The sequence below is a fragment of the Ursus americanus genome, chromosome 12 (genome assembly GCF_024610735.1).
Source record: "Ursus americanus isolate L20-20 chromosome 12, mUrsAme1.1.p, whole genome shotgun sequence".
NCBI lineage: Eukaryota > Metazoa > Chordata > Mammalia > Carnivora > Ursidae > Ursus > Ursus americanus.
In genome coordinates this window covers 11278865-11301152 of record NC_142138.1, presented here as the reverse complement: position 1 = coordinate 11301152, position 22288 = coordinate 11278865, and the positions used below count along the sequence as shown (strand labels likewise).

General features: G+C 46.3%; 1 protein-coding gene across 5 annotated transcripts in view; it reads left to right on the top strand.

The window, feature by feature from the left end:
* YIPF1 (Yip1 domain family member 1) overlaps positions 1 to 22288 on the top strand; it is a 35962-nt gene that overhangs the window by 6404 nt on the left and 7270 nt on the right. For 3 of the 5 annotated variants that reach the window (XR_015726242.1, XM_087865893.1, XM_087865892.1), the window contains 5 exons: positions 2022 to 2102; positions 2344 to 2431; positions 8044 to 8160; positions 11924 to 12090; positions 12441 to 12623. Coding sequence is in view for 3 of the 5 variants with exons in the window: in XM_087865893.1 (XP_087722019.1) it covers positions 2022 to 2102; positions 2344 to 2431; positions 8044 to 8160; positions 11924 to 12090; positions 12441 to 12623 (636 nt within the window). In the remaining 2 variants the exon portion in view is untranslated. Of the gene's footprint in view, positions 1 to 2021; positions 2103 to 2343; positions 2432 to 8043; positions 8161 to 11923; positions 12091 to 12440; positions 12624 to 17190; positions 17287 to 19034; positions 19113 to 22288 lie in introns of all 5 variants that reach the window. The other 2 variants (XR_015726243.1, XM_045799500.2) reach the window with 2 other exon arrangements.

Genomic DNA, 22288 nt, shown 5'->3' with positions numbered 1-22288 from the left:
ATGCCAGGAACTATTCTTATCTTCAATTTTGCAAAGGGAAAACCTGAGGCACAAAGTTTAAATAACTTGCCTCCGTATACACGATTAATTAGAGTTCTCCAGAGAAATAGAACCAATACAATGTGTATTTATAGAGAAAGAGGTTTATTTATTTATTTTAATTTTTAAAAAAGATTTATTTCGTGTGTGTGCACGAGTGGGGGGAAGGGCAGAGGGAGAGAATCTTCAAGTAGACTCCCCAACCTAGGGCTCGATTTCACAACCCAGGAGATTACGATCTGAGCCGAAACTAAGAGTTGTATGGTCAACCGACTGAGCCACCCAGGTGCCCTGAGAAAGAGGTGTATTTTTAATTTTTTTTTAAAGGATGTATTTATTTATTTGAGAGAGAGAGAGAAAGAGAGGGAGGGAGGAGGGGTAGAGGGAGATGGAGAGAGAGAATCTTAAGCAGACTCTGTGCTGAGCACAGAGCCTGAAGTGGGGCTTGATCCCACAACCCTGAGATCATGACCTGAGCGGATATCGAGTCGGATGCTCAATGGACTGAGCCACTCTCGTGCCCTGAAAGAGGTTTGTTTTTAAAAATTGGTTCATGTGATTGTGGATGCTTGGTGCCCCCAAAATCTGGTGGAAGTGGCCGGTAGGCTGAGATTCAGGAAGGAGTTGGAGTTTGAGTCCAAAAGCATTCTGCGGTAGATCCAGGAAGAGCTGGTATTGCCGATGAAGTCCAAAGGCAGTCTTCTGGAGAGGTCCCTCTTGCTCAGAGAGGTTGGCCTTTTGTTCTGTTCAGGCATTCACCTGATTGGCTGTGGCCTACCCACATTGTGGAGGGCTATCTGCTTTACTCAAAGTCCACCAATTTAAATGTAAAGCTTATCCAAAAACACCATCACAGAAGCATCCAGAATAATGTCTGACGAAATATCTGGGTGCTGTGGCCTAGACAAGTTGACATATGAAATTAACCATCACACTGAGCAACAGTAGACATCAAAAGTTTGAAAAATGAGTAAGGGGAAAAAAATCTTAAAACTGGAACATTCTATCCATTATCTTAATTTGTCTAGGAATTGGGAAGATGTTACCAGTAGTCTAGGATAGATACTGAATTCCTTGTCCTAACTGATGGAACATGGGTCTCTGGAGTTCAATATCTTGTAATACTAGAGTTGGAAAGAACCTTCAGTTTCCTGTTTCAGCTTCCCTCCCAAGATATGAATGCTGTCTGTGGTGTGTCCGAAAGACAGCACTTGAATACCTCCAGAAGTGGGCTATTCATTACCATGGAAAGCAGCCACTGCCACTTTGGACAGCTTTAATTATGGAAAAATTTTCCTTTTAATGAACCAAAAATATCTTCCCTTGCTGTGCAGAGCTCCTCATAGGCCATTTGTGCCTTTTGCTGTGTGAATCCTCACGAAAGACCCGAAGTGGCAAGGGGCCTGCATTCCGCTGTCGAATAGCCGTGCTGTTGGGACAGATGTGGCCCAAGTGTGCCTCTTCTAAATTGGAATTTTGAGGGGGGGGTTTTGTCAGAGGAGTATATTTTAAGCTTTTAGTACGTGAGAGTAAATCAGATCAGATTTTTGAGAAATCAGGTGGTGATGGTAAGAATCTTGAGGCGGTGGGAGTAAAAGATACACTGACTGCCTTCCGTCGGTACGTGTTTGCGTGTCTGTGTTATCGTACCTGATGCATATTCTAGAGAACTGAGCCCATCCTTCCTATAATCCTACGAGGTGGGTCTTGCTCGCTGTACTTTTTAGAGAACGGAGTCTAGTGATCTGTCAAGTCTCTCCCTGGTGGACGGACCAGGAATTGAAACCTTGCGGTGTGACTTCAGAATGGATGCTTGTTTTCTGTCAGGCTGAGTTGGGCACGGCTGTTGCAAAGTTGATGAATGCAGAAGGGCTCCGTCTTCCGTGCATCTTGATTTTCCGTTAGATCAGCTCCCAGTGTCTGCGTAGCTGACAGGAGGAAATTACTTCTGTGTTCATTATATTTTATTTTACCTCTGACAGTTACTTGCTGGACAGAAGAAAAGCTCCCCCTTCTGGACGTTTGAATACTATCAGACATTCTTTGATGTAGACACTTACCAGGTTTGTAAACCAGTTTCACCTTTCCTTTCACCCGTAATGGAGGCTTGTGTCTTCTATGGTTAAACAATCGCATGATGTGAAAGCTTTTGTATACCGGATATGGTCTTACAAAAGTAAAGGTTGGCATTTGAAAATACTCTCATCGTAAAAGCTGTAATCACAGAGTTTTGATTTTGCAGTATTTCAATGGATTAAACTTTAAAGAAATCTTCAGTAGACTTACTACCGTGTTATTTTCCAGGTCTTTGACAGAATTAAAGGGTCTGTCTTGCCGATACCCGGAAAAAACTTTGTGAGGCTGTATATCCGCAGCAATCCGGATCTTTACGGTATGTATAGCACTGTTCTGATTCTTCACCGTGTGCTGGTTGAATTCAGGTGAGACTGCGGGTTGCCTGAAAAGTTGGATAAGTGCGCTGTTGGCGGGGCATTCAAGCCTTCTGAACATCAGTGACAACCTTTGCGAAACATTTTGGGGAAGATGCAGTTCTGTATTATAGTAATGCCGCGATGACAAGCAATTAGTCTGTCTTTTGAAAGTCTCCAGATGACACTACAAACTTGAGATGAATGAAGTCACTTTAAGAGGAGAGTGTTGATTTTAACTTTAGAGGAGGTGGTAGTGGGGGTAGGTGTGGGGAAGGGACTCTTGCACTTACTCTTTCGTGTGCTGAGTCCCAGCTGTGCCCTCTGACGAGCTGGCTCCCCTTGGGCCTCAGCCAGCGGCACTGGAAGTCTGTAAGAGCCATGAGTGCGGGGGGATGACTGTCTTCCCTGACCTCCCTGGTGTCTGAGATAAGGTGAGAGGCCCGCACCCAGCGCTCCTGAGGGAAAGGGCTCCCGCCACCGTGGCCTCCCGTGTTTGAAGGGAGAAGAGAAGAGAGCCAGCGGCTCTAGGTGCTTTCTGTGCGCAGGCGCTCTGCAAAAGACTGTGTATGTGGTCACCTTTCCTTCTTGCAGCAGTGTTTGGGTGGGTGTCATTATCCCCAGTTCTCAAATGAGGAAGCCGAAGCCCGATGAGGCTCAGGACAACGTATGCTCAGTCCTAAATTAGTATTAGAGTAATATGTTACATACTGTGTACATAGTTGATTATAAGAGGAGAAGGAATTCGTAAGGTTCTACTGTGTGCCAGTGACTGCATACGCTGTTGAGTCCTTTCAACAAGACTCTAGATTCAGTGTGATTATCCCTCTTCTCCCTGTGAGGACACCAAGGCTGAGAGGTGTCAAACGAAAAAAGTAGAACTCGCACCAGTTTAGGGTCCATAAAGCCCATCTTTGTTCTGTTCGCCTGGTGGTTTTAAGCTACAGAACCTTTTCATCAACTGGCATGGCATGGATGTCCAATACTGGGAGCCCGTGAAAGCGGAGCGGCTGTGGGGGAGGCTGAGGAGAGGCTCCCTCTGTATAGCCCCTCTCTCTGGCAGCACCGGCAGCTCCAGCCAGATGTCCGGCAGCGCCTGAGCGCCAGGGAGCACCGTGTGAAAGCACTGCCTTGGCCCACGCCTCTCGTCGAAGTGTTGCCAAGGCGGTTTCTCTCCAGCTCCCTCGTTCATTCTTCCAGCCTGAGATCTTGAGAGACGGGCCGTGTGTCTGAGTGATCCATGTCGTCAGCGCCTGTCACAGAGTAAGCCAGCCAACAATTTTTGAGCACCGTGTTTCGTGCTGCAGACTGAGGATTCAAAGACACAGTCATAGTCTCCACCCCCAGGGAGAGAGAAGCGAGAGAACTAACATCTGCTGAGCGCCTCACAAGTGCCAAGAGCTCAGCCCTGTGTTACTGTTTTACAGCTTTATTTCCCACACTCCGAGGCAGCCTTGTCTCACAAAAGAGAAAATGAAAGTTTGGGGAGGATAGCTTGCCCATAGTCATGGAGTTAGCAATGAAAATGACACTAGCAGACATTCTCAGTGCTTCCCCTGTGCCCCTGTTATTGGGGAAGAACCTGTATTAAGTCACTGCATCCTCATGACAACCCCAACGTTACAAGGTAGGTACTCTTATTATCCCATTGTGTGGATGAAGACACTGAGTCACACAGAGGTCAAGTATCACGCCCAAGATCATATAGCTAGTAAGTGGCTGAGCTCAGTTTTCAAATCAGCAGCATAGCTCATAACCCGTATTCTTCATGACTTTGTTATGCTGCCTCTCATGACAAAGCCAGGATCTGAACCCAAAGCTTGCGTCTTTCCACAACACTGTTAGCCTCATGAGCTCATAGACGTGTTTAAAAAAAAAAAAAAAAGGAAGTTCTAAATAGGTAAAGTGTTCGATAGCTGAGAGGACTGGGCCTTGGCGGGAAGGTGGGAGGCAGTGGTCAGGAAAAAGACGACAGAAGTGCTGGTCTGCAGAATTGGAGGGAGAGATTGATGAATTTGGCTACATGTAAACTAAAATACAAAATTTCTACATCACCAAATAAACCATAAGCAAAGTAAGAAGGAAAAAAAAAAGTAATTAAGCCACAGACCAGAGATAATATTTGCAATTCTCATAAGCAGCAAAGGATGAAAAGCAAGACTAAGTTTAGAACTCCTACCAATTATAAGAATAAAATCAATGATAAGTTCTGGGAGAAAATGAGCAATTCACAGAAAAGGAAACCCAAATGGCCAACAAATACATGAAAAGATGCTTAGGCCCACCTATAATCAGGGAAATAAAAACAAAACGAGATATTATGCTCATCATTTTAACTAACGTACAAATTGGCTTGTCTTCATTCAATTAATTCAGTAGATATTGAGCACTTAACTATTGTAGGCACTGGAGATAGAGCAGTGAGAAAAACAAACCAAAATGCTTATTTTGAGGCAGTTTAGAATCTATTGAGCTTAACAAGAAACACATAAAATAAGTCAAATATATATGCTAGTGATAAATGCCAAGGTGAAAATTTTAAAGGACAAGAAAGTTTGTGTGGGTGGGTGGACTTGAATTAAAAAAAAAAATTCAGAGGTGAACTTACTGTAAAGGCCTGGAGGAATCGGCAGCAATCCATGTAGATATCTAAGGGGAAGGCATCTAAAGCCGTGGGCACAGCCAGCACAAAGGCCCTGAGGCAGGAACTTGCTCGGTATGCTCAGAGAACAGCAGAGACCAGCGTGACTGGGCCAGAGGGAAGAAGGGGACCTAGCAGATGAGGTCAGAGAGACAACGTGGAGGGGTAAGTTGTGTAGGGTCTTGGCCACAGTGAGGACTTCAGTCTTTACTTGAGTGCGAAGCCATTGGAGGGTTTAAGCACAGGAGTGACATACTCTTAAGTCAGATCTTCGGAAACATTGATACGGAGAGTTGTCAAGAATGTGCTCAGCAGTGGAGACTTTTGTATGTCTGGTGGGGATGTAAGTGGTATGAATGAATGAGATCGACAAGCATCAATGTGGATAAGTCTCAGAACAGAGATAAATGAGAAAAAGTATGTTGTAGAAGGATGTGAGTAGTATGACCATTAGAAAGACTTAAAAAGTAGCGCTGTGGGTCCACCAGTGTTTGTGTTATTGTTCTTTGTACTTTCCTGTATGTCAGAAATATTTTGTAATATAAAAAGGCATAATGCAAACTAAATTAAGGCTCCCCCCCCCCCCGCCATAATAAGAGTAGGAATTTGGCAGGAAAGAGGGAGCGAGAAGACATCTAAAGCAACGTGGCAGGCCCTGGGATGCACGGGTGGTTGTGTCTCTCCGAGCTTCCTGTGTGCCCACAGGCACAGGACACAGTCACAGTATCTGTTGTGCATCATCATGTCCCCAGCACCCAGCCCAGGGTCTAGAGGACAGTGCGTTCTTACAAGTAATGAACAATAGGATATGATGTTCTCTGCTTTCTAGTTATGGGAACTACAGTATGCTTGGATGGTGTCAGCCCATTGACCGCACATGGTCAGTTTTGTTCATTTGTTCAACACAGCTTTGGGGGATTTTTTAAATTGTTGAATTGTAGGAGGTGTTTTGGTCTTGCTTGTTCGCTGCATCTTTTGTATGGTCGGTACGCAGAATAATACAGTGAACAAGATTTCGTCTGGTAGCAGAACGCTTGCTGGCTAGTAGGTCAGCAGCAACTTGTGGAAAGTCACTGTTGGTGACTCTGGAGCATCCCAGTGGATTACTTGTGCTCCCTTTCCCACCTTCAGAAACCAGCCTGGCTTGGAGAAGCGCTAACCCATTTCTTCCAGGCATCTCCCACAGCACAGTAACTTTCTGAATTGTGATATGTCAGGGTGCCTGTAGGTATTCCCAAAGGTGTTGCAAAATACTGGTGAAATTGAAAAATTAAATTCCTAAGATTTATTAGAAATCTCTCAATTAAAAAATTCTGTTTGCTCTTGGGGCGCCTGGGTAGCGCAGTCGTTAAGCGTCTGCCTTCGGCTCAGGGTGTGATTCCGGCGTTGCGGGATCGAGTCCCACATCGGGCTCCTCGGCTGGGAGCCTGCTTCTTCCTCTCCCTCTCCCCTGCTGTGTTCCCTCTCTCGCTGGCTGTCTCTCTGTCACATAAATAAATAAAATCTTTAAAAAAAAAAATTCTGTTTGTTCTACATAGCACTTTATCTGGATAGGGAGATACAAGGGTGGCGTTCATGAAATCAAGTGAAATGGTGATAGGGATTTGCAAAGCACGGTGTACTCATTCACTCAGTGGGATACTTGATAACCACTAAAAAAAGAATGAGCTGATTTTTATGAATAGCTATGGTAGAATCTCTAGGATATAATAAAGTGAAAATAGTACAGAGCAAGATATATCTATATCTATCTATTATCATTTATGTAAACACACGCCAAATATGCATTTGTTTATAGGTAGATAGAAATCTCTGGCAGGGGGCGCCTGGGTGGCACAGCGGTTAAGCGTCTGCCTTCGGCTCAGGGCGTGATCCCGGCGTTATGGGATCAAGCCCCTCATCAGGCTCCTCCGCTATGAGCCTGCTTCTTCCTCTCCCACTTCCCCTGCTTGTGTTCCTTCTCTCACTGGCTGTCTCTCTCTGTCAAATAAATAAATAAAATCTTTGAAAAAAAAAAAAAAGAAAAAGAAATCTCTGGCAGGATTCACCAGAAACGGGTTGTGGTGGCAAGCTCTGGGGAGGAGAAATGCCTAGAGCTAGGGAACAGAGAGAGAGGGGAGTTTATTTTTCTTTAGATCCCCTTTTATACCCTTTTTTTTTTTAAAGATTTTATTTATTTATTCGACAGAGACAGAGACAGCCAGCGAGAGAGGGAACACAAGCAGGGGGAGTGGGAGAGGAAGAAGCAGGCTCCCAGCGGAAGAGCCTGATGTGGGGCTCGATCCCATAACGCCGGGATCACGCCCTGAGCCGAAGGCAGACGCTTAACCGCTGTGCCACCCAGGCGCCCCTCCTTTTATACCTTTTGAACACTGAACTGTGTGCATGTATAAGTTTCTCATTAAAAAAACAAGCCTTAAACACGCAGTACGTGCACACACACAACCACGGTGAGCTGGTAGATTAAATGAACTCTTCCCTACCGTGTTCTGCTCCACTCGCTCTTCTGTTTAGACTGCAGAAGGACCTGCCCGGTTTACTTTTCTCTGCATTAATTAACATTTGGCGCTTAGATAAGGGAAGTAACCTTTGCTTCCTGTATCCCGATGGCAAAGATTTAGCAAAATGTCCATGATTTTTTGGACGACCCTCTAATAAAAGAAGCTGTAAACAAATTAGTGTCTTTATTTACCTAATTGTGGAAGGTGTTTTGGCCTTTTCATTCAGTCTCCCCTGTCTTCAATGCACCTAATTGCTGAGTTGCGTGTTTGACCTTTAAAAAAAGAAAATTCCCATTAAATGTGTATTGATTGCATCTAAAATTCAGTTTCCCTTGCTTACATGAATAGGGCGAGGGAGAGAAGAAATTACTCTGTAAGCGTCCAGAAGCTGGTGCTTCATTTTCGTGACTGAATTTTCTGGTTTTCTTTGCAGGCCCCTTTTGGATATGTGCCACACTGGTCTTTGCCATAGCGATTAGTGGGAACCTTTCCAACTTCTTAATCCATCTGGGAGAGAAGACATACCATTATGTGCCTGAATTCCGAAAAGGTTGGTGAATAGCTTGACTCATTTGGAATGCTTTCAGTTTGTAACCATGAGTCCCTTTTACTGAGCCCTTGGGCCCCTGTCTCTAGGTGCTGCAGCCCTGGCTTTTTGCATGTAAGGATTCAAACATACTTACCATCTCAGAATTACCACCCATCTATGTAAATCTACATAATCTTCTATTTTATTGTGGTAAAATACACATACCATCAGATTTACCATTTTAACTCTTCAAGTATACTATTCAGCGGCTTTGAGTACATGCACAGTATTATGAATCCACATATCTTTTGGAAAGCTGGAAGGGAAGGCCGAATAGCAATTGGAATTTATTCAAAGAAAAATGTGCAAAGTTAGTAAAAAACAGTGTGCATGAAAGTCTCCATTGTAGCATTATTTCTATCATCCAGATGTTGGAAACAATAGGGGCATTGTTATTTAAGTCATGGTGACTCAACTAGCTGGGTCGGTAGCCACTAATTATGAAGCACTTAGAACAATGTGGAAAACCAATAATCCAAAATTATGCCTGTGCTGTTAGCAACTTTGTTCCAGAGGAGTCTGCAAGTGGTCAGGGTCTTGAAGGGAGAATGTAGAAAGGAGTTTGTCCTAGTGATGGGCTTGTGGATGACATTGTTTTAAAACTTCTTTTCTTGTGGCAGTATTGGATAATTATACAAACAAAAAGCAACAGATGGCTTTTTAGGGACTAGGCAGATGACAGCCACCCCCCAAATGAGGAAGTTTAGCTTTGTAGGAGATTGACGTGTGCCACTTCCTCCGTTCTCTCCTTCCCTCCCCCCGCCCCCTTGCCTGCCTGCTGTCCTGTGGAGAGGCTGTAGATAGACCAGCTGAGAGCACAGTCCCCGGAACTAGGTCACTGGCCTCAAGTTCCAGTTCCCCCACTCGTTAGCTTCTACGTGTCTGGTAAATTAGTTCTTCTCTCTTGGCCTCAGATTCCTTATCAGTGAAATGGGCATAATAATACCAATATTATTGGGCTGTTGTGAGACTAAAGCATTGATGTGTGTAAAGAGGTTGGAATAATGCCTTATACAAGAAAGAGTTCCTACACATGTACACATACGTGTGTGTAGAGAGATACGTAGTTACCTCTCTGTGTGTGTGTCTCCATGTATCCTTCCTTCTACCCTCCAGGCCCATTTACATGGAATCAGGCCTGGATTCAGTTACAGCCCCATTTGTCAAATGACTGTGGTTTGAGTTTAACTCAATAAATTTTATTCATGAGATATAGACCCTGCCTTCAAGTTGTTCAATGGTTAAGTAAAGAAAGACAGGCAAATGAACAGTGTTGTAAATGGAGTATGTTAATTTCTGTATCAGAGGTATGTATAGGTGTGTTGACAGAGAAGGAGTGAATGACCCTGCCTGAGGGTCTGGAAGCTCAGGAGGGTTTTTATCTTTTCTTACCCTCCTTGGCTGGGCAGTATAAGAGAGTCATGATATGAATGTACCAGTAAGATAGTCGTTGACTCTATCAATAAACATTTTTCCATTTTTTAAAAGATTTATTTATTTATGGGGGGGAGGGGCAGAGGGAGAGAATCTTTAAGCAGACTCCCCATTGAGCACAGAGCCGACATGAGGCTCAATCCCATAACCCATGAGATCATGACCTGAGCCGAAACCAAGAGTCGGATGCCCAACGAACTGAGCCACCCAGGCTCCCCTAAACATTTTTCCATTTTATGTAGAGCATACATCCACAAAGTCGGATCCTGCTTACACCACTTGTTATTATTTGATCTTCACCAGACCACTTAGCTTCTCTGATCCTGTTTCCTCATCTCTAAAATGAAGATGTAGATTATGTGAAATAATGTATTTACGTATCAGTTAATAATATAAAAGGCTAATTCTTTTTTTTAAAAGATTTTTTATTTATTTATTTGATAGAGAGACAGCCAGCGAGAGAGGGAACACAGGCAGGGGGAGTGGGAGAGGAAGAAGCAGGCTCCCAGCGGAGGAGCCCAATGTGAGGCTCGATCCCAGGACCCTGAGATCACACCCTGAGCCGAAGGCAGATGCTTAACGACTGAGCCACCCAGGCTCCCATAAAAGGCTAATTCTTGATTGAGCATTTATTATTTATCAATCAATGTTCTAAGTATATTTGTTTTAACTCATTTATTCTCTTAGTAGTCTTATAAGGTAGTATACTGTGTTTATTCCCATTTTACAGATGAGGAAACTAAGGCAGGAAAGTTAAGTAATTCACTACTCAGGGTTACTTAGCTACAAGTGGCAGAGTTAGGATTAGAACCCATGGGGTCCGCATGTGGAGCCTGTGCCCTTGACTCGCACAGTGTTTCCTCTCAATAAAGCACTCAGTGTAATGCCTGGCGCCTAGTGGATGGCCATAGGCATAGAGGTCATTTTCTTCCTTTTCCTTTAGTTATCCAAAAAAAAAGAAAAAAGGCAGTATGTCAGCAGAATTACATTTGGCTTAATGAGGGAGTTCCCAATGTGACAACACTCCTCTGGGAGCTAAAACTGTTTTGCCAATCATATGTCTTAACCAGAGTCTGACTACGATCGCTTGGGGTGCTTTTGTCCTTGCCAAGAGTGCATCAGCTACCGATTTTCCTAGGAAGGCCTGGTGCCACGGGCTTAGCCACACTTACTGGTCCTCCACTCCAGAAGAGGGAAAGCGAAGGCTCTGGAGCATGGTGCTACTGGAGGAGGAGGAGGAAGGGACAGTAAAATACTGAACGTTGCTATTCTGAGGAGCCGCTACATAGCATTTCCAGCACAGATAAGAATTATTTCACGAAGAAAGTGAAAGTGAGGAACATTTTGAGCAATTCATCGATGAACTGAAACTCCCTATTTCAGGGACAGAAGGCACTCTAAATAGCATGCAGAGCCAGTTAATCTGTACCCAGGGCATTTTAATAAATTTGCTCAAGAAATCAGTATCAGGGGTGCCTGGGTGGCTCAGTCGTTAAGCGTCTGCCTTCGGCTCAGGGCGTGATCCTGGAGTCCTGGGATCGAGCCCCACATCAGGCTCCTCTGCTGGAAGCCTGCTTCTTCCTCTCCCACTCCCCCTGCTTGTGTTCCCTCTCTCGCTGGCTGTCTCTCTCTCTGTCGAATAAATAAATAAAATCTTTAAAAAAAAAAAAAACAGTATCAGGGGCGCCTGGGTGGTGCAGTCGTTAAGTGTCTGCCTTCGGCTCAGGGCGTGATCCCGGCGTTCTGGGATCGAGCCCCACATCAGGCTCCTCCGCTATGAGCCTGCCTCTTCCTCTCCCACTCCCCCTGGTTGTGTTCCCTCTCTCGCTGGCTGTCTCTGTCTCTGTCAAATAAATAAATAAAATCTTTAAAAAAAAAAAAAAGGAAAGAAATCAGCATCAGCTCTTGTTAGACGAGGAAAGAGGGTGTGTTCGACTAGGGGATAGTTGGCTTTCCTTTGATCGAAATGCTTGGTACGTTTAAACACTTGTAGTGAGGCCCTCTGAAGTCTTTCAGTTGCATAATGCAGTTATTTAATACTGTTGATTGTTCATTATTAAACAAGTTATAAAAGCCATGTGAGAGACCACTGGTCATCACCCCAAGGACAGTGCTGAAGATTTGTCAATTCAGGACCGTCGTCGGGTGCCTGCTCTGTCGCAGGTACTGTGTCACGCGTAGTAAGACACGATCCCATGACCCGGCGAAGCAGGTGGGCATGAGAAGTGCTCTGATAGTAATTAAGGGCATGGTTACGTGGGGATTACCACCTTTGTCCTGTCATCCTCAGTGTCCATAGCAGCCACCATCATCTATGCCTATGCCTGGCTGGTCCCTCTCGCACTCTGGGGTTTCCTCATGTGGAGAAACAGCAAAGTTATGAACATCGTTTCCTATTCGTTTTTGGAGATTGTGTGCGTCTATGGATATTCACTCTTCATTTATATCCCCACAGCGGTAAGTACCACACTTATTCTGAGCGACGTCCTGGGCTTGTCGAAAATTCAGCCGGCGACATCATTTCTAGCCCAACACTGATGGGCACCTGAAAAATACCCTTTGAATGTAGAAGTTCAGCAGGAAAGGGGATAGGGAGCCAAGTGCCTTTGCTGGGCCCCCAGCCCCTCGTTCTGAAAACATTCCCCTCCGTCTGCATGCGGGGGTGTTTCTCCAGGCTGGCCTGAGAAGCCAGAGTGGCAGGGGGTGCCCAGCTGCTGATGGGCTCCGGGGACTTTATAAATACGGGTGCATGGAATGAACAAACAGATGCCCCCAGTAAAGCCTTCCTCTCCCTCCTTTTCTCTCAGGTACTGTGGATTATCCCCCAGAAGGCTGTGCGCTGGATTCTGGTCATGATCGCCCTGGGGATCTCAGGCTCTGTCTTGGCAATGACGTTTTGGCCAGCTGTTCGTGAGGATAACCGGCGCATCGCTCTGGCCACAATTGTGACAATTGTGTTGCTTCACACGCTGCTTTCTGTGGGCTGCTTGGTAATGGTCTCATTCCTGTGATCTTCCTGTGTGCTTTGGGTACAAGTGCTGAAAGACCTCCAGCTGTTATTCACAATGATTTTTTAAAAACTGACTCCATAGAATCAATATTGTTTTATTTTATTTATTTTTTTAAAGATTTTATTTATTTATTCGACAGAGATAGAGACAGCCAGCGAGAGAGGGAGCACAGCAGGGGAGTGGGAGAGGAAGAAGCAGGCTCCCAGCAGAAGAGCCTGATGTGGGGCTCGATCCCATAACGCCGGGATCACGCCCTGAGCCGAAGGCAGACACTTAACCGCTGTGCCACCCAGGCGCCCCAGATAGACTCTCCTACATGAGAAGTGGTAATTTTATGAGAATTTGATGGTGATCTCTGGCTTTACCTGATTTCTGAAATTTGGTTAAGATTCAGAGTCTGGCCAGAGGAAGTGGAGCTGGATGAGTGTCTATAATAGGTTGGGGTGTGGGATGAAGGGGAGCTCTGCCTTTGGATGTCTTTGCTGGTTTTCTGAAGGAGTTTTGAAATTTAAAGTTTCATAGGTGGAAAGCATGAGGATGAAGTCAAATTAGGAAAGGGGAGATATTTTTAAGGTGAGTAACATTTAAGAGTCTTTGAGTTCATGTATTTGGGTATCTTTTTAAGGAGAGCATGTCCTTTTGAGTCGGACAGCCCAGATCGGAGACCAGCTCTGTCACTCACTGGCTGTGTGAGCTTGGCCATGGTACCTAACTTCTCTGAATCGGAACATCTTAATCTGTAACGTGGGCGTAGTATTTCCTGCATGTAGGGCTGTTCTGAGGATAAAATAAAATATTGCCTATCAATATTTAACGTAGAACTTGTCCCATAGATGCCCATAAATTAGGTCCCTTTCCCTTGATCCTAAGGAGACATGATTTTCTATCTTCTGTGTACGTTGTACACAAAAATTGCTGTTCCATGGCCTTAACACGCCTGATGCAGGTGTCCAAGAATGTTAAGGTCGCTGATGAAGGAAAGGATGTGAGCGCGGGAAGATATCTGCGTCATGAATATCCAGACCCTTGGTCAGGTCTTACAGTTGTGGGAGTAAATATTTCTTGGGGCACCACTTGATCTGTAATATTTTTGTGTGGACAGCCTGGGTCATTCTTAAGATCCCGATACTTGACCATTGAACAAGTCTCATAAAAAGTGCCAGGTTCTGAGACGCAGAGCTGGGTAACATGCTATGCACGTGTCTGAGCTTTCAATTCTTGAGACCTCCAGAGGACTGTTGGTTTGACTCACGGCAGAGTGACACCGATAATTTCTGGCACTTGGAGCCCCTGGGCCGATCCCTTGTAATGCTGCTGTGACCCTCCTGGACCCTTCTGTCTGCTGAGGAAGAATGTCCTTTCTCACTGTAGCCCTCTCACTGGTGTGTCCCCATGTCTCCCTTGAGTGTTCTTCCCTATGCACCTAGTTGAGGCATTGATGGAGAGAAGGAGGGAGGAATAAGTGCTGCCTTGTTCAGTTGTGTAAAGAATTGAGAGGAGCACGGCCATCAGACTTTGGAGCAAGGAGGAGGGTGGTGGTGGTAAGAGTGTTATTAAGAACCTATTTCAGTAGGTCCGCATGGCAGGCTCTTCGACCTCCTATGCCTGTTGTTCCCTTTTGGGAAAATGACACTGACATTGGGACTTACCTGCCCATCTTGCTGCTCAGGAACTTGCTGGAAGAGAGCCATTATAGGGAAGCAGAAAGAGCACTGCACTGGGCTGAGCACTGCGAGCTTAGGCGAGCACCCTCTTTCTCGGAAACTTGGCTTCCTCCTCTGTCACGGAGATTCATATCTTGTGGGCTTTTGGGAGCCTCACTGAGATGGCTGTGAGAGCCCTTCATACACTATGAAGGGTTCTTCAGATGTAGAGAAGTTACTAGAAGAGCCCCGTGTCATCTGAAGCTGCCAGGCCCCTCTGCTGCTCATTCCTCCTGAGTGCCCCAGGAAGATCAGTCTGAGGCCACACTACTCGAAAGACAGGGTCCTTTCCTGGGTGCCTCTTGCTGGCATCTTCCCGCCTCTCTCCAGAATGTCTTTCCCGTCATATACCTGGTTGGGAAGTTGGAGGAGGCAGGAGAGAAGGCCTTGCTTGGTTCAGTTGTAAGGGACTCTGGGAAGCTGGGCACATTGGATAATGGAGCAGGGAGGGAATTGCAGGCATAGGACCCCTTCTTGGAGGGGAGGCAAAGTTTTCTCCTCCTCAGAGAAGGGAACTATTCTATGATCAGGTGTTTAGCCAGGGGCCCTCTGTGCCTGGGGTTTTGTTTTCCACACCAGAGATGGCCTCCTCTGTCCTCTTCTGGAGATGTGCAGTGCAAGAGGCTGAAGCAGAGGTGAGCAGATGGGGGTCTGGTCCCAGCTCCCCCACCCCTGCTTTGGATATTTTCCTTCTCTGGACCCCACCTCCTCACTTAGAAAATGGACCTGCAGGAGCATCTTTACTTTTGTAAGGATTGAGTGTTTCATTCAACAGGAACAACGCAAACCGTACAAATGCAGGACATTAGTTTTATTGGAAGGGCAGGGAGAAGAATTGGGAGCGGAGAGGCACTGGCTGACCCAGACAGCTTGGCTTCCCGCTCTGCCCTGGGGAGCACGGATTTTTGCCTCCATGTTCTGAAGTGTATGCCAGTCCTCTACCTGCTGAGGGCCCCTCGCTGCTTGCGGCTGTACGCTAAGTTGGTTGTGGGACAGTCGTGGCGGGGGTGACTAAGGAAGCCCCAGAGAGCGTGTCCTTGGCCTGAGTGTTTGAGACGGACAGGCCTGCGTTTGCAGGGGTTACTGCTGATAGTAGATCTTCCTTGCCCTCGCTCTCTGCCAGGTGACACTCCTGGCCCGACTTCTAGAAAGCCTGATGGTTCATCCTGGTGCCTCCACAGTGCCTGGATCTAGACTGGGCGTAGGATAGGTGTTACATTGCAGGCCGCCCCGCAGAAGAGAAGAACATAGACTTTGGAGCCGGACATATCTGGATTGAAACCCTAGCTCAGACACAGGGTTGTGTAGCCTTGGGAAAATCTCTATCTCTTTGAGTCCCCACTTGCTCATCATTAAAATGGGAATAACATTGCCTGTTATTAATGATCAAGCATGCACCTGGTGCGCAGTAGGCACTCCCCAAATAGTAACTGTGCTTGTTAGTAAGTATTTGTGGCATTAATGAACTAATGAGTCATAGAATTATAGTTGCCCATGACACAATTTTTTCTAATTCCTTCATTGTACACATTAGAAAACTGAGACTCAGGGGTGGAGTGACTTGTCCAAAGTTATGGTGTGCGTTACTAGCAAAGCCAAGTTTAGACCCTGCCTCTTGGCTCATTCCATGTGATGAGGGCCTCCTCCAGAAGCCTGGAAGAAAGGCACAATTCCTGCACCGTGAGGGGCCTTTGTGGCTCTGTGCACAATCGAGATAGCTGGAGGGGCCCAAGACTGGCAGCACGACCCCTGTTCCCCCACCCCCTTAAGTTAGGAACCATTCTTTCCCTACCTCGGAAAGCAGGTGCTAGAACGGGCCCTGGGAAGAAGGCTTTTAGAGCTCATGGGATTGCTTTGGGAACGTTACAAGCTAGGGGGGCTCCACAGCTAGAAACTTGGGAAGAGTTCACATAGGAGTATTGGGGAAAGCTTCAGTGCGTTGTCTTGGTGCCCCCTTCTGGCTGATAGAGAGTAGAGCTGGTGAAATGGTTCTTGACTTGGCTTTTTGTCCTGTTACCCTCCTTCATGCCCTGACTCCAAGGGGGGAATTACAAGCGTCAGTGACCCCTGACTTACTAAGGGATTCCCCTTACTTTGAACAACTTAGGTATTTTACTGGGCTGAAGTCAGGATTCTCAGACCTTGAAACAGGTCAGAAGATCCTCCTTGGTTTTTTCCCCTCTTCACCCCCTCCTGATTTTTGACAGTGAAATTGTAGATGGGGAGTGGAAGAATTTATTAGATCTTTCGTTTCCAAGCTGGAGAATTATGAGGTCAGGCCTGCCTGGCCCTTTCTTGTGAAGGTCTTTACCAAGAGCCAGCTGGTTTAGCAGCAGTCTGTTATAGCTCAGTTCCTTACGTATGGCTTGTTTACGTAGTGGGCCAGGCCCTGAGTGACAGGCTGGTGGCACAGGGACAGGAAGGATACAGGCTTTGCCCTGGAGGAGAGACTGGGTAATGTCGTAATGAAGAGCCTGACCCTTGGAGTCAGAAAGACCCGACTCTACCCCTCACTAGCCACGCGCACCGAATGAATGACAGCCTCTCTGAGCCTCAGTTTCTCATTTCTCAAATGAGGATAATAATAGCAGCCTTACGGGGTTCTCGTGCAGATTAAGTCATGTGGAGGAAGTGGCCAGTAAACGGTGGCTACATTTAAAAACTCATAGTCGAGTTAAGTGAGATGGACAGAAACAGAGTCAGTTGTAGTTCCGTGGGATGACGAGCGTGGCAGAAGGAAACGTAGGGGCCACGAGAGCCCAGAAATACTCTTAGCGCGGAGTCTAGAATACTCAGCAGACCATTGTGTTTTAACTCCCGTCATGGGTTTCCTTTTCCTGCAGGCATACTTTTTCGATGCGCCAGAGATGGACCACCTCCCAGCAGCTACCGTTGCTCCAAACCAAACAGTTGCAGCAGCCAAGTAGCTAGAGAGGAAAGTAAGAGATTATATTTTTATTACGTTTTTTGCGGTTTGGTACAGTAAAAAGGGGCGAGTGCTTCACTTCCGGTGCTGTTAGCATCAAGAACCGAGAGAGCCAGACCGTGTCGTCTTTCCGTACGATTCACTATGGCGTTTGTGTGCGAGCATGTCTGTATCTGTGCGGCCCCCCACCCGAAGGCCTCAACTGTGAAATCCACGTGGTCCTGGCTTGATAGATGTGGGAGATGTGAGCTCTCAGCTTCTTCGTTAGAGGAGCTCCTGCCTTTTGGACCCCGCATCCCCTCGCCTCCGCTCTCTGTCCCCTTCCCGGAAGCACAGTATGGCTTTGTTCTCTTTGGTGACAGTCCTGGTGGTTTTTCTAGTTTCCCTGTGACTTCTCCACCAGGCCTCAGACCCTGAGTGTGACTTCTCTTGAATTACTCGTAGGGTTCTGTAGAGCCGACAAATTCTCATGCCTGGTTTGCTCTCTGGCCCCTCGGATGATTCTATCTCAGTGGTTGGCTCAGTAGATTAGCGTACGGAAGAGGAGCCACTTCCTCCGTGGCTCATTCCTTGCCTCCCTGTCCCAGCTCCTCAGTGTACCGGGGCTTGCCATTGCCAGAACACGGCTTTGCACTGGCTGTTCCAGATGTCTTAAGTGGTCCCTTTCTCCCAACAGCCATCACTTACCCCGTGATCCTGTTACACCTTTATTATACATCACTGTCAATGGTGCTGGAAATTCTTCACTGTTTGTGTGGCCATCTGCATATTCATTTGTTCATTCACTGATTCATTTGTCCTCCGTGGACTGGTTTGCCTCTTCAGTTCGATGCAGCGACACGAGGACAGGAAATGGGTATTACCCTGCGTCTTCATTGCTCACTGCAAGGCCTGTGTACAGGGGGTGCTCAGTAAAATGTCGGGGGAGTGAATGAACGAAGTCACACTCTGCACATGATCTCCCTGTAGTCTGTTTTGTAATCACAGGGTGACCTTCTCCTTTCTCAGAGCAACAGGGTGTGGTGCAAAGACCCCAGGGCCTTTAGAGTCAAGTAGAACTAAAATGAAATCCTGGCCCCAGCACGTACTAGCGGTGCACGTGGGGCAAGGAGCTTACTGTCTCTGAGCCTCAGCCAGCGTAATTGTGGAAGAAGGATGATACAACCCATACTGTAAGACTGTAGTGAAGATTAGAGATCATGTTTACAAAAGCTCCTGGCTCGTGGTTAAGGTGCGCAGTGACAGAATCAAGGCTATTGCCCCTCTGAGCGTGGGTCCATATTTGTGTTGAAATTTGGTGGTTCTCACTTCCTTTACCTTGACCCTTTATTTCTTTTTTGTAAAACCAAAGAGATTTTTCCCTCTTAGTTGAGGAATTTGGGTTGCAGGCCTTGCAAGTTGACAAGATGTGGTTGGTCAAACAAAGACACCTCTGGTGGTCTTGTTGGTAAGACAGTTGCCCTGGCCAGTGGAATGCCTAGGGGGCTATTATGAATGTCACGGCCCACCCTCCCCTCTTCCTCTCTTCACGTGGGGATGTGATGTTAGAATCAAAGGTCAGAGCCCTTGGAGACAGGATGGGCTTTCCTCCCCTTTTTACCATAAGGAAGCCAAGGCCAAGAAAGAACAGTGCCTTGTCCAAGGCCATCCCAGAGTTTTGTGACAAGCTAACATGTGTATATCACATTCTGTTCTACAAGATACTTTCTAGATCACTCTCTCTTTGTCCATGTTACCAGCCTTGTTGACCTCATTTTATAGATAAGGAAGCTGGACTTAAGAAGTCTGAGTTGACTAAGATCACCTACCTCTTAGAAGCAGAGCTGGACTCAAACCCAGGTATTCTGGAGCCAATTCTCAAGGTTTTTCCACTTTCCCACTTTTAAGGTTGATGTTCTTTTTACTGCTAAAATTTGCAGGCTCCCACTGCTGGCCGTTGGCCTCTTTTTTGGAGCCCTCCTTTGCTGTTTAGAGATGCTTCAGTTCAGAGTATCCATACTTAACCTCTCAGTTAAGAAGTCGAGGGCTGTATTCATGGTCTATTGCTGCCTAACAATATTAGCTAGCACCTGAACTCAAACCCAGCACCTTGAACTATACCCATTTCTTAGTTCAGTTTCTGTGGGTCAGGAGTCTGGGCAAAGCTAACTGGGTTCTCTCCTTCAGGTTCTCTTAGAAGGCTGCACTCCAAGTGTTGGCCTGGGCTGAGGTCTCCTCTGAAAGCTGGGCTGGGGAAGGATCTTCCTCCGAGCTCACCAGCTTGTTGGCAGGATTCACGTCCCTGTGGCCTGTTAGACTGAGGGCGATCCTTTCTAATTGTCAGCTGGAAGCTGTCCCCAGTTCCTTGCCACATGGGATGGCTGATTTCATCAAAGCCGTAGAAGATAATGGACAGACATCGCTTAGGAAGACAGAAGATACGTAACATAAAGTAACCATGGAAATGATATCTCTCCGTTTTCCTGCATTCTTTTGATTAGATGCAAGTTACAAGTCTTGCCCACAGTCAGGGGGAGGGCACAAGTATGTGGAGTCAGGGATCATTGGAGGGCATTTTTATTTTATTTTATTTTTCAGCTTTATTAAGGTATCATTAACAAAGAAAATTGTAAGATGCTTGAAGTTACGTTGTGGTGATTTGATATATGTCTACATTGTGGGGAGACCCTTTTGCAGTCTCTGCCAACGGCACACACCCTAGTAGTATGTGTGTATTGGAAGTGTTTACATATTCTGTTGTCAGTCCATATAGTAACTATTAAAGCTTAATTTCTTATTTTTTGATGAGAAATAAATATTAATAGAAGTTCTAAAATTTGTCTTCCATTACCTCGGTGGGTTGTTTTTACAGCCCAGTGCCTTAGAGTGAGCATGTGGTAGCTTGTTTGCCTTACGGCTTCGTTGTCGTCTCTACTTGCTCAGCTCCTCTTGCAGACGGATTTCACTGGCTGTTAGCAGAGAAGGCCCGGGGGCAAGCTGGGCCTCTTCCTGAGATTGAGGTCCACGGGAAAGGGATTGAGTCTGATTGGACTTGAACTCCCCAGTGCTTGGCCTAATGCCTGCCTGGCACAGACAGAGCGAGTGCTTAGTTAACGTTGGGTGGTTGCAGGTGACCCTTTGTAAGATGAAGGCAAGAGGGGGATGTGGGCTTTTGTCAGAGGTGTCTTGGCTCACAGAGCCCTCATTTACTTTCTCGCTCAGCGTTTACTTGAAGCTGTTCTGTGGCCTCCGTGGTCCAGGCAATGGGGACCTAGAAAGTCAAATATAATCTGCCTCAGGGAGCCTTGGTGCATGGGTAAAACAGCTAACTAGGTCATAAACAGACCGTGTTCTTAGAGAAGCGCCCTACCCGAATGGTGAATTGCTGAGCAGGAGCACAGAAGCAGTGACTCATTTGGCCTGAGGGAGGGCTTCATAGAAGGGGTCTTGTTTGAGCTGGGCCCTGAAGGTTGAGCAGAAGCCATCAGTTGCCTGTTTTTCTGAAGCGAGTAGTCAGCTTCCCGTGGCATTTGGGAAGGTGAAGTCATAGGTTGTTCATTGGAACACAGTGATGTGATGTGGGCTCACATCACAGAGAACAAGAAAATCTGAGCCCGCTGGAGGACAGAGGTAGAGACCACCATGGCAGCAGTTGCTTGGGTCAAGAATACCCGACATCGACCTGGTAAGGGGCCCTTTCATCCTACTCCCATGTTAGGACTCGAGTTCCTTCCTTACATTTTGTTATGAAGGCTCCGGGCCAATGTCCCAGGTGCTCTAAACCTTCAGAAAGTCAGAAGCTGGTGCTGGAGAAAAGCCTGGTCCTTAGGGCCTTTGCAGACCTCCCATCCAGATTTATAGAGATTTGACACCTTAGGGCTTTGCTTAGATCTATAAACTTGGGTATCAGTGTCTCCATTTGGATGTCAAGTCTCCAAATGAGATAGTGATGAACAGTTTCTTTGGCGCTTCTGTGGCAGAAGCATCAATCGCTTTGCAATGAGAGGGCTGTCCAGAGCCCCAGGCCCTGCAGATTTATGAGCTGCCTGTGCCCTCTACCGTAATCTCTAGACTCCCAGCTTTCACTGAAAACGAATGGCTTCTAATCTCGCGGATAACGTTCTTCATGTACATCTGCACATTGGAGGGCTTAGCCTGGCATGGATTACTGGGAGAACATTCACCGCCTCTCTCCCTGGAAACTCAGGATCATAGAGGAGCCTCCAATGACTTGTGATCAGGGAAACTACCCCTGTATGAATCATTGAAATATTATAGAGAATATCTGGCTTTCTTCTCCCCTCCTTTCTTTTCCTTTTTTAAAATTAACTTAACACCTGAGGGCCAGTGCCATTTCTTCTCTGAGCCAGGACCCTGGGGAAGCCTGGAAACTGTACCTTGGGAATCTTACTTTGGCTTGTGGGATGGAGTATCTGAAAGATGGCATTCATATGGGGGCTGCCTTCCCAGGAGCGGTGACAAGTGGGTCTGTCTGGAGGAGGGTGGCCAGCAGGTAATTATAGTGCAGTGTGATAGGGGTTTAATAAGAGATGAGCAAAGGGCTTTAGGAGATTCCTTTGTAATTAAAAAACCCTCCTGATTTGATACACAGGGTTTATGTGCAATTATCCTTTCACTCACTCATATTAAGAGTGTTCATTTTATAAGCCAAAGCTACAAACCCTTTTACTACATTTATACACATCAGTTCTTTTATTCTGAAATCAGTTTTAACTCAGTACTGTAAACCTCTTTAACACGACATCCAGACTATGTGACTTTCCACCTTGGCTAACACTGTTTTCCACCAGCCCCTTCTTCTTGTCCACACCATGTCTGAGATGTCCCTGCCCAGAGCATCTAGTTTCAGCTTCTGTGCTGTTTCTCTGTCAATTTTCTTCTTGGTTCTCTGTCTTTGAAGTTAATTGGGAGAACCTGGGTTGGAGAGTGGGTCAGCACAGTAACTCTTTTTTTTTTTTTTAAGAGTTTATTTACTTATTTATTTGAGAGAGAGAGCACAAGCAGGGGGAGCAGCA